The sequence below is a fragment of the Charadrius vociferus genome, unplaced genomic scaffold (genome assembly GCF_000708025.1).
Source record: "Charadrius vociferus isolate BGI_N301 unplaced genomic scaffold, ASM70802v2 scaffold126, whole genome shotgun sequence".
Classification (NCBI taxonomy): domain Eukaryota; kingdom Metazoa; phylum Chordata; class Aves; order Charadriiformes; family Charadriidae; genus Charadrius; species Charadrius vociferus.
In genome coordinates, this window is record NW_009648894.1 from 567,814 (window position 1) to 580,388 (window position 12,575).

Here is a 12,575-nt window from a genome sequence, read left to right on the forward strand (position 1 = left end):
CTTCGCGGGTACCTTTCAGGGCTTGGTGCATCCCCCCGATGCCACTGTAGAGCTCCAGCCCCCGCAGCGGCGCCATTCTCCGGCGCCCGGCCCGGCACTCCCGGCGGCCTCCCCGAGCGCCGCCCGCCCGTTCCGCCGCTCTTTCGTTCCCACCTGCCCGTCCTCCTCAGGACGAACGGTTCCTAACCGGCTCCAACCCGCTGCGCAGCCCGGGAGCAGCAGCTTAATTTGGCGTTGCTAATTGCTCATCAAACCCCAAAGTGGGCTCAGGCGCGGAGGATGAAACCACTTGCTGGCATGGCTGATTCCCCTGTCCCCTGAGGCGGAGGTGGGGCCAATGGGGTCGACACAGCTCTGCCACCTGCACCCGCCCCGGGAGTGGGGGCTCAGGAGAAGGCCCTAATTCTTGCCATCAGCCCCCTTGGGGTCGATGTCCCCTCGTGGCCCAGGGCTCCTCACAGGGCCAGCGACAAAATCCCCAACGCCATCGCCCATCCTCAGGCCCTGCGCCACCACAGAGTACCCAGCTCTTGCCGGTGAGGTGGAGGCCAAGCCCAGCTGTTGGCGTCAGGGCTGCAGGGAAGGGCAGGCTGGAGGCCGAAATTAATTAGGGTGGATCGCGCCTGGCTGGGGCACAGGGAGAGAAGAGGGACACGGGGTGGCAAAAGGGGCATATCCCTGTGTGAGGGTGTGCATGCTGTCCTGCTGGGCAGCTGATAACCAATGGCCCACAGCAGTTTTATGGGCCTGAGTGTTTCGTGATTTCAGCGTGCAGTGATGTTTTCGAGAAGTCATTTCAAGGCCTGTGCCGCTGGTGGAAGAGGAAGGAAGGAAATAACTGATGAAACTGTTCTAATTTGCCCCAACACTACGAAATTGCTTTTGCTAAATTGAAAAGGAAGAGGTGGCTCAAAGACATTGTTGCCCATGAAAAGCAGTTTGTTTTTAAAACAAGTGTTAGACGGATGTATGTACATATGTATGTGTATAATAACCAGAGTAAATATCTTACACGCTATTATGTGGGTTACTCACCACATACACGTAGACACTCACCTATGCCTCAGTTTGCAGATTTAGATTGTAAAGTGAAGATGAAACATTTAAAAAAAAAAACACACGCACACAAAAGAACCCACCCAAAAATGAACATTTTGCTCTAATAGTTTCTTGAGTTAATCATGTTTTTGTGGAGCCTTTTAGAAACCTGTCAATAATAAGGTGGATTTGAGGAATATTTATTTTTCCTTAGAAGCTGCCTCATACAGGCTGTCATAGTAGCTCCTACCTCTTGCCTTTCAGTGGCGGAAGAATTTTTAGCTGAAACTGGAAGGCAAAAAAGGCAGAAATCAGCTGCCTTTCAATGCAGTTCTCCAGAATATGGGATGCATCAGCTTCAGAAAACAGTGGAATTAAAAATGAACTTTCAGAGTAAGAATACAGGTCCTTGCCAGCTTCTTCAAAACAGATCTGTCATTCACCTGTGGATCTTCATTGTCAGAGTCTGGGGCTGCTGCTTTATTTGTCAGCCATGGAAGTAAGCAGGTGACTAAAACAAGAAGCCCAAGGTCTACTTCTAGAATTTCTGAAAGGAAGTGCAGCAGGCGAGGTACCAGAGGAGAGCAGTGCGCACTGAAACCAGCAGTGAGGCAGACTGCCTGCACGGATGGCTGACGAAGAACTGAGAAAGTTGGCTGGATCACATGGCATAACAAAGCTATGAATGTGCCAGCTGGAGAAAACAGCCATGGGACAAAGACAGTGAAGGCTCCGAAGAAGAGGGTTCAAGATGATGAAGGTGGCTACAAAGAGCAAGGTTGTTATCAGCTAAGAAGATACACTTCAGTAGGACCCCTTCGAAATACAGATGCAGAGTGAAGGCTAAGAAAAAGGCAGCTTTTAGACTACCAAAATTAGTAAAGCTAATGAATGAGTTTGAGATCCTTGTATTGCTATTTCAGCAACCTATACATCACAGCAATGATAGACACTGTGATGAGTGGGAACTGTAGGCAGCCGGAAGCAGTTCGTTTATTTGAAGCTGCACAGTACCTGGAGCAATTAAAGCTACAGAGGAGCAGTATTTCCTTGTATCAGAGAAGGAGACATAGCTGAGCCCTGTGTTTCCCTCTCCTTTCCCAGACTCCAAGGTATTCTTGCCATTCACACATGGGAAAGGTGGAGTCTGATGGAGAAAGCAGCTGAGATGTCTTTGCTATACTGGTGGCAGTAGAACATTCCCTGCTCAGGGGAAATCCTCCACCTACCTCCTCCACCAGTGTAGTAATCGGGAGAATCTGGTCAACACGCCTCCACTCTGGCAACAAAGAAATTCATAAACTAGGTTGGGATTTTACTGGCTGCTTCTTGCAAAGAGTGGGAAACACCAAAATTTCCCTAGTGCTCATTTTTAAACAACTGCCAGTAGTCAGTTTTCTAATTCTGTATAACTGAGTCTGCCCTAACCTGGTTCTCATTGTTAATTGACAGCTGCAAAAAGGACCAAAATGAAAACGGGGCATCTGGAAACAGTTACTTTTAGGGCTCTTCACTTTATAAGTGTAAAGTCAGCATGATAATAACCACACTTTGGGGATCAGACCTTACATAATAGTATTTAAGGTACGCTGCTTATTACAGAGACTGGGGCAATGGCCGAGAAGGGCTGAGATCCGTGGCCTGTCATATCTTTCTTCTTACAGAAAAGCTGAATGATTGCAGACAGAGGATGAGCCCTGTGAAAGTGATTGTGTACGCTTCACTCGGAAAATCTTGCTAACACATGCTGCCGCTGCCATGGGGCAGGCTAAACTGTTACTCACTCTTTGTCTTGTGACCCCAAATCAGCCACATGGTCTACAAAATTTCTGAACTGGATCTCTCTGACACACTGAAATTTGGGTATTGTGACAGCTCCTTCTTTCTCTGCTCCGTGCATATAGGATGCATAGGATTCCTGTAAATCTCAATGAACATTTAATTTGATTAACAGAGGAGGTTGATAACAGAGTTGAAGTCCAATGTCCACCTCTGGATTCTTAATATTTTTTAGGACACAGGTATGGGCTGTTTCATATGTCAGTTATGGCTCAACAATATTGCTGGCTTTAAATAACAACTGATAGGCTTTTCTAAAAAGATGTTAGTTTTTTCTAAATGAGCACATCTATAGAACTAGGATAATGCATTGATGAAGCAGCTATTTTCTTGACTCTAATATATTTATAGTAAAATATATTTTAAGCTAACTGATCATTTAATGACATTTTAAAAGCCGTTGACATAAGCATGTGATATCAGCATTTTCACTGACACAGCTTTTGAAAACTCCTGCCTCCTAGCAACTAGCAGCATTTCCTCAATGTAGAAGTTTCCAAAGTTTGCCCACATCTCTGATGAGTGGTATGATACAGGTAATCATGCTAGATCTTCAGCTGTTGCCTCGGTAACCAATAAACACATCCAGTGAAACAGCTATATGTGGTAAGAGGAACACGCAAATGAAACCACTGCAATATTTTCTCGTCTTAAAATGCCTTAGAATTGTTAAAAATGTTACAATTATCAACGCTGCCAAACAACATCACAGAAACATGCAAAAACCGCTGCCTTAAGATTCTGCATTGTGCATGGCAACTGAAAGGTAAAATTACAAACTATGACTAGGCCATGTACTCTTGTCCTCAAAGTGAGAAGAAGAGATTTTCGCTGTTGTGTTTCTATTATTCACACCAACAAGAAATGCGCACAAAACATTTTGGAGGCATCTCAAACCTTCTGCAGTTGCCCGTAACTCTTCTCCGTGCCCTACCATCTGCAGCAGAGCAGAGACTAACGTGCCAGCAAGGCCTCTGCAGGCACCCAACTGTGAGCAGGAGGTTGCCAGTCTGCAGTGCGTGTCACAGGGTTTTATTGATGCCGCAATACCACAGCAGTATAAACTGCTTGAAGTTTCCTTTGAATATAACCCCTCAGCGTAAGACTAGGTAGTGGAAGCTAGTAGACCTGTAACTGTGAAGTGTTTGTAAGCATTTCCTCTATATTCAAAAAATGGAGAGAGAGCAAGAAAAATCTCCCTCTGCTGATACGCCAGCTGCTCAAAAGTGCATTCACAGGGAGCAGCCAAAACTTCAATACAGGCAAATATTAAGGTTGATGGCTGAACAACAAACGATGCTTCTTGTGTCCAAATGTCCAGTGTAACCTACTAAATACCTAAGTGAGGATCAGGAAGAGTATACAGACATCTCAGCCGTCTAGAAGGGAAGTACATGTTCTGGGTCAGAAATCACTGTGGCTAGGAAAGAATGTGAAGCATGTCATACCCTTGCAATGCAATCACTGAATTGAAAAAAATTCAATGAGAGTGTCTAGCATAAATTATTGTTTCCATAACCATTGGCCTCATAGGTTACTAATAAAACTGAAAACCTTTTGCAGTTTATCAAAATCTGTACTGGATGTAATGTCTCAGGAGGGAATTTATCAGACTTGGTTTCTGCTGCAGTGCTGCTCGGTAAAGGTAGCTGACAGCCACAGACGTGGTGTTTCTGGGAAGCCTGCTGGGCTGGGCCAGTATGGCTAACGAAGCCTATGCTTTTCATTTATAATCTACGCATCTGCAAGACTAGAAATGAAACCCACATCAAACCAGCTTTGTTAGCCTCTCCCAACGTATTTCTAAGAACTCTATACAGAGGAAATTTATGTAGCTGAAATTATTCAGAAGACTCAACAGACACAAACATTTTTAACCTTTCTCTTTAATTTCTCTTTTAATTTTAAAGAGAAACTTTTCAAATATATTAATCTCTCCAGTTCAGGATTTTATTTTCAGGTTCTGGAGCTATGCATATACTCTGTAGGGAATAAGGAATAAAAATACATTGCTTCTCTAATTAAATCTTTACTTTTCTGGTTTAAATAAATCTAAATCTGGCCTGTTTGTTATGTTTGGCCTGCAGTGGTCACCTTGGCTGGATGAGACACATATGTTTACATAATGTTATTGACTTTCTTGTTGTACTTACACATTCCAGTCCTTGACGAAAAAATAATAAAGGATAAAAAAAGGCTAGTAACAACAACAACAAAAAAATATCTCTATATAAAACCTTTGCTGGACTGAACAAAACAGACTCTGAGCTCTATCAGGGCCCACTGCAGTCAGCCAAAAGATTGCTGCTGCAAGGAATGTGTTTTGAATCAGACCCTTGAAGGGTCACAGGAAACGGGTGACAGCAGGCACGGAGCCAGGCGTTGTTAAAGGGGGGATCAGTTCAAGCTGCGCCGGCAGGATGAGGTAATGGCGTGGGAGATCCCAGCTCGCTTGCAGGGGCAGGCAGACACGGCGTGGTGCCTCCTGCTCTCTCGGGAGGAGGGGGAGGAGGGAAAGGAGAGGAAAAGAGTGCAGATGGTGAGCCTGGATGTGCCTCTTCCCTTTTTGCTTAAGGCAGGAGTTTTCATCTCCAGCATCCCCATATGATTTGCACAGTCTCTAGTGTGCAAACTGAGAAGGACTTGTAGCTGTATGTTGGCGTTCTTTGTGCCTTTTGCTCACAAGGCCATTTAGAATCACCTAAAGCTTTTGTATACCGCAGACTTGTCTTTTAAGGAGTTCAGCCTCTGCACAAACCTTGTTTTTTTCATTCAGTCCCATGTGATGAGTTTAATCTTTCACTAAGACTGTAGTTGGCACAGAAAATGAGATCTCCTGTGCTGGTCACCATGGTGGTGCGATTTCAGTAGTAGGGTGTTTCCTCGAGAAAGAAAACCTTCAATGCAGCCGCAGCAGAGCTGTAACTGTGGACTTGCTGAGCTATCTTGAAATTAGATAAACCACAACTACACAGAGTAAGTGCCTCAAAATCTGCCCAAGAAACTGAGCACTTGGTGCCTAGGCAGCAAGGAGGTGTCTTCCACCCTGGCTATATTGCTGGTGCTTTGCGAATGGGTTACTTTAAAGTTAGTTTAAAGCTATTCAGTATCATTTATGAACTGCAGTTGCAGAAGTGATTGCACTGTAAATATTCTCTTTCTCACTTTGGATGTGTCTACAAATGTCTGTCAGGCATACCAATATACTAAAGCTTAGCAGCCGCGACATAGCTCCTTTCTACCAAAACATCTTGAAAAACTCTTGGAAAACAGTCTATAAAAAAAAGCACAGATTTGAAGAAGTCATGAGATTTTGTAAGGATAAACTGAAATTAAGGATAATCTGAAAGTTTATTCTGCAAAAAATCCCATCTAAAATATAAAAGTGTCAGTTTTGGCTGCTAGGTCTTTTGGGGTCCCTTCTCCCTATTAAGTATTGCCTCAACTAAGAACAAAATGCTTTGGGTTTTCCTAAAGTTGAAACAAACCTTTTTTAGAAAAAGGGCTAGGAATTTAAAATGTTATTTTTGCTGAGACCATCTGGAGAGAGAAGCCCCAATAAGCCTAACCTAAATGGGTCAAGAAAGTCTAAAATAGTTCTTTCTTGAATAAGAGAAAGCTTCTTGCACAAGACATATGCCAGTATGGACTAGCAGTGTCAATATTCAGCTGCAGGGAGTTGGGCTGATTTAAGACTCCAGCAAACATGTTTCACATAATTCATAAGAGAAATACAATGGAAAATTGTTTGAATTGTCTATCGGGAACCCTGCATGTCAGATGAAGTCCCTGAGGATGACTTCATTGCAGTTACAGTGCCAAGTCAGATGTAACACTCATCTGCTATGGTATAGGACGCAGTTATTCAAAAACTAGCAGAATTAAACTCAAGTAATTAACATACACTGTGCGTAATTCCCATTGTTATGACCATCCAGGCATCATGTATATGGTAGTACAATAGTATTATGTCCTTCATCTGTATGATATATCTCCAGATTCCTCTTGATACCACAGAAGTTGATTTTTTTCGGAATACAACTGCAGGACAGTGGCATCATTACCATATTCAGGGTAAACCATTCATCAGTCTTTGAAAGATCCTGACATCTGACCTGCATGTTGTTTCATCCTGGTGTGCTTCAGACTTACGTGGTAGGCATGGAGTTTGTAGGAAATGCCCGATCCCTGTCAAATAAACCGCCACAAACATTGCCAAAAGTCTAAGAGTCAGCAAAACTAAAGCATCTACAAAGCTCCTAGATAGTTGCTAGGTCCTTCCTCCTGTCATCCTACACAAGCTCTCTCCCACCCAATGACCGTATGCAAGACCAAATTCTCAAGGAAAATTTCAGGTAGATGATGAATTTGTCTTTGTAATGGGAAGCAGGACACCCTTCCACCTGAAAAAATATGGACTCTTCCAGATACTTGCTCTCTTCCTTCTCCAGCCGTAAGCACCATCTGCTCTACATGTATTTAATAAATTTCCCACTCCATTCCCTGAAGTCCACAATATTTTATGAATGCTATCATCTTAAATCTGGGTCATCTTCCCGCCTCAATCCCAACCGGACAGAGTATATTTACACTTGAAAATTAGGCATAGAGCTGACGTGTCAAAACAGCGCGTCTTAGAAGCTCAGTCTTCTCAGCTCTGGGGTGTGTGCACCACCGCCTCTTCCCTTTGTATGGAGCCAACTAATCCCAGAATGGCCAACACAATGTACGCTCAGTTTATGAGTCTCATTGGAACCAAGGATTTGGCACAAGAACTTGGACTGAGGAATCCACTAAAAACCTGGCCCTCGAGGAGCTAGTACCGTTCTGCTTGTCCTGGGCATCTCAAAGGAAGAATGGAACAATTGCTGCATGCAATTAACGATTCCATTCCTGTGTCCTGCCTCTTCCTCAGAACGAACATCATCATTTCCTGGTATATCATGGCAAGAGAACATTATGCTATTTATGCTTTGTGTAAGTGATGGAACTGGGGGAGAGAGAAGAATGAAATCACTCCTCAGCTTTAATTGGTTTTTGGCTAGAGGAGCTCTTTAAGCAGTTTACTTTGAAAAAGCTTGGCCAAAAAGAAGTAGTAAATGTCTAACTGACAGGGTTCGTTAATGGCATACTAGAATCACTTCTTTTAGCTTTTTCCAAAAGAAAGAATGGATGGATGAATGACTCATCTTTGAAAAGGTTTGCAAGCTCAAAATTTAAAACAGCAGTCCCAAACAGATTAATATTTATGGCTTCCCATTGTAATGTGACAAAAGAATGTTCATCCACGCTGTTGACTTCTACCTGTGCCAACAGCATACTGCAGCGATTGCAACTGGGCACGGTTCTTGATAGCAAGATAGGTCAAGATAGCAAAGGCAGCAATGTGGCAAAGGACAGAAAGAAGCCCCGCACATTATATGACATTTTACAAAGATCCTACTGAAAGCTTAAACTGACTATGAATTAAAATCCTTTATCTGATATTTAAGTGAAAAGGTCTTTATGAAGTGCCTATCATTAATAGTTCCGTGGAAAGGAATATCTATATCGTCATCAAAATGCGCTTTAAAAATGTTTGCATTGATACTGCAAGAAAATAAGGTGTTCCAGAAAAATCATCTTCATGCAAATATTTGCAATGGTCATTTATTCCATTTGGGAGACCCACTCAACATAAAATGGACAGTTAAAATTAAGTCTACATGAACAAGTTCCAACATTAAGTATCAGGGTGAGAAGTCAACAGTGCTGAAAGAATTTCTTACCATTCCTTCCTCAGTTCATTTGTGATGAGCTAGGGAAGCTTTGCGCTGTAGGCAAATGGTTAATAGATGTTAGTCTTACCAAATCAAAGAATCTGAGACTAAAGGACAGGAAGCACAGGGCAGGGCTGACAGAGTGGACCGCCAGCAAAACATTGCTTTTCTTGTCAGTAATCTGTAGCTCCTCTAGTTTTATGTCAGTCCTCAAGAGTGAACCGTGAAGTAATAACAATAATCTCAGTCTTTTCTGTATTTTCTCCTGGATGTCTTCATGTTTCTTCAAGTTCTTGATGCATAAAGTGAAATTCATTTTTTTCTCATCAAGCCCTTCTCTTCTGTGCTCCTGTACATTACCTGCATAAGGATTCAACACATGTCCAAGTATTTATTGAATTATTAGTATTTTTTTAATTTAGGAATAATCCCCTTCAGCTAAGACATAAGTAAGACTTTATGTCGTACATCTTGTCTTGCCTGCATTTTCCCTATCTCACTACCTGTAACTTAACCAGAGTGCAGCATTCATCCTCACATTGCTTATTTTTCCACTCAGTGTGATTCCAGTATTTACGTCCTTCTGCTACTGAATTTCATACCTCTTCCTCCCTCTCAAAACCCAAAGATGTGGCCCCTGATTATACCACGTTCATTTACTCTGATGTTTTCCTCAGTCTACCACTTCTGTCACCCTTTTTGTTGCCTTCATTTCTCCACTGTGTGCTGTGTTTTCTTCTCTACGTGCATGTACACGGCCACCCAAATACTCATTTTCTTATTCCTACTCTAGTAAATGTCTTCCAAAAAAATCAGTTTCTCTAAGTAGAAATGATTTTTTAAGCCTATAAAAGTTAATTGGGTCAAATTAACAGTATCATGCTCATTTACATTTTAAATCCTCATGCATCTCTCCTCTTCTTTTGCCTTCTGAGTGAGTTTAGCCTGATTTGTCTTTGGCAACATACAAGCTTCATGAAACAAGGAAAGCAGATAGCTAAAATTTCAAATTATCTATTTGGGGGCACACAAATCAAGATTGAGGGACTTGGTGTATTCTGGAAATTAGTTCTGCTTAAAAAGTTTCAGTTTAAGCATTGAGCCTCAGGCCCTGCCAAACCTCTTGCCAGTTTGGAAAACCTTGTCCTTTATGTCCCAGTCATTGTTGAACGTATTGCTGACATTCAGCAGTCGGTGCTAGTGCTATTAAGTGAAGTGAAACAGATGGAGTATACAGGTTGTCGTCATCCTTTTTTTTTGTTTGTTTAGGGGATGGATTAAACAAATTGCTATACCTATGATAGAGCTGAAAAACTTCCCTTTCTCTTCTCTGTGTCAACTTTGCATGGAGTTTGAGACAACCATGGGACTCGGAGCAGACGACTGTACTGGCTTTGAAAATGAGTACGTGATTTGGTACAGAAATGTCCTATTTTGATACAGAAACTGTCCTATTCTGGCAGTTAGAAACTGTAGTAGAGGGGAACTTTATGCACGACAATAATAATTTTTTGGAAATGTAAGTCATGCAACTGGGTGGCATGAGTCATGTTCAAAACACTTCCCTAGTGATGAAACCCCTGCCAGTTTCGTATAGTGCATTTTACATTAAAATGTAATCTTGCAGAGAGACTTGGTTAGTTTTGAGTATAGAACCTAGTCATTTCCTCAAAAAAATCAGCAGCTAGTCACACCAGCAGCGACTGTAGGCAACATCATTTTAAAAATAAACTTCATGGAAGAATTTGCCAATTTGTTTCTTAAGACCATAATTAGTCAAGGACGTTACTCACAAGGGAAAACTTCAAGGCCTGAACATTTAGATGTTCTGCAGCCCAGTGATGTTCAGAAACCCAAATCAGCTTCTCCCGGGCAGCGTGCAGGGAGACGTATCCTCTGGGTTCTGAAAAAGCAGCTCTTCCCTGGATGCACCAGCTTTTCCTGGGGGCTCCTCGTTACACTTAGCTCCCAGCTAAAGGGAGGGGCCGGCCCCAGCTGAAGATATACAGCCAGAATCCATTTTTTTTGGAAACAGGAACCTGTGTGTTTTCAAAACCATAGCAGTCAGTCTTTTCAGACCACGGTTGAAGGAGGAACTGCTCTTTCAGATGAAAAGTTACAGCACTCCCTCAAGCAATAAGCCGCAGCGCTTGCTGTGGCTGAGCAATACGGAGAGTCCCTGTTCAGTTTGCTGTAGGACGGTCAGAGTCTTTCATATCCTCCTGTGAAAGCGGGTCCCCTTTGCCTGGAGTTTGTTCAATATTCATGGAGCAGGGGAAGTGTGAAGGAATGCCTCTGCGGCTCCATGCGTGCCAGGGCTTAAGGCTGCTGTATGGTACTGACAACAAAAGTGACTGCATTTGCATAGCAGGATGCTTTTCCTGGGTATTTAATATTTATGGGTCATTTTATACCTCCTGGAAGCAGAGACTTTACAAAAAGTGGACAAATGTGATTAATGAAAGCATTCACATCTGTTTAGTCAAGGTCTATAATAACTGGAAAGCACATTCAATATTTGGACTAAATTTCTGTAGTTTCTTAATGTTTAAATGAAACAGCAAATACAACAATATGAATGCCATTCTTTTCAGTGATGTTTTCAGACCAACAGATATTTATCCAAGAGAATCAGAGAAATTCTGACTCTTATGAGGACCTTTTCGTTTTTAGCGTAACAGATTTCCAGTATAAAGCCATTCAGGCATCTGTACCCTCTCCCTGTGCACATCCATTTACCCTGTTAATGAAAGTTACACAACAAGCCAATATTTTTTGCTACACTTCTAGGGCTTGATTTCGTATTTCGTTCTTGGCAGCAAACCAATACATCAGTTCTCTGGCAAAAAGCCAAAAAAAGGCCAAAATAAATTTCACAGTGTGAACTGGAAGGCTCACAATGAAGATACCAAACTTATTTTTTTCAAGACTGCTGTTGGCTTAGCTCCGATCCACCTCTGTAGAGGTAGGTGACATAGCAGCTGGAATTGCAAATGAAGGCATCGCCATAAACACAGATGACAGCTAATAGACCAGCGGATGAATAATCCCCAGCGTGGTGTTCGGTGATGCTATTAGCTGTCTGTCCTTCGTGTAAGACGTGGTCAAGATCCTGACCAGCCGCGGTCCCCGAGAGCTCCATAGCACTTTCCTTAACATCACGCTGATTACGGTGGTTTCATTTCAATTCAAAGAAGTATGCTCTCTGTGATTTTTATGGCTACACTGAGATAGAGTCATTCTTGCCGAGTACTGTGGAGATCTTTTCACGTTTCAAGAGACCAGTTCTTTTTCCCCTTTGGGGTTTGGGATGCAAATGTGCGTTAAATTTATTACAGCCTTGTAAGAAAGTTAGAGCTTCCTCCATTTATGCATCTGTGTAAGTGCCAACCAGTAAAAGGCACTTAAAGGTTTGTTGTGGTCCCGACAACTGACAATATCCAAACATTTCTAGGAACATTTCATAGTGAGAAACAGCCATGAGGCAGGTGGCCAAGAGTACATATGGCAGCGGTGACATAAACATATGGAAATCACACTTGAAGCATGGTGGTGGAGGGGGTCATATTTACTTACTAAAACAAACATCTCCTTGGATTTTAGGGGCAAAGCAGCTTCTGAGTGAAGGACGAATGTTGCTTGTGTGTGCCATTAAAGGTTTTGTGGACTATAAAGAAGTTGTGCAGTTAGGAAAAACAGATTGGACACAGCGCACCTTTACAAACCCAACAATCTGCTAAAACTATCGGTACTTCTGAGTAAAGCATCCTTCATCCATGAGGCTGTTGGTTACGTGTTGGTTTACTTTGTTGCCTGCCCCTAGAAGGAGTGTGTACTTTTGTGCCAGGGCTCACAAAGGCTTACAGCTCAAACTCCACGGCTAAAATAAAGAGCTTTCTGAGGGCTGGGCAGCACAACAGCGTCCAGGCTGGGCTGCGG

The 12,575-nt window shown here is 42.6% G+C and overlaps 1 protein-coding gene across 1 annotated transcript in view; it reads right to left on the reverse strand.

Annotated features, from left to right (window-relative positions):
- TRDMT1 (tRNA aspartic acid methyltransferase 1) overlaps nucleotides 1-85 on the reverse strand; it is a 28,690-nt gene extending 28,605 nt beyond the window's left edge. Inside the window, exon 1 of the mRNA XM_009887114.1 lies at nucleotides 13-85. Coding sequence (XP_009885416.1) covers nucleotides 13-76 — 64 coding nt within the window. The 5' untranslated portion in view covers nucleotides 77-85. The remainder of the gene's footprint in view (nucleotides 1-12) is intronic.
- Nucleotides 86-12,575: the final 12,490 nt, after the last annotated feature.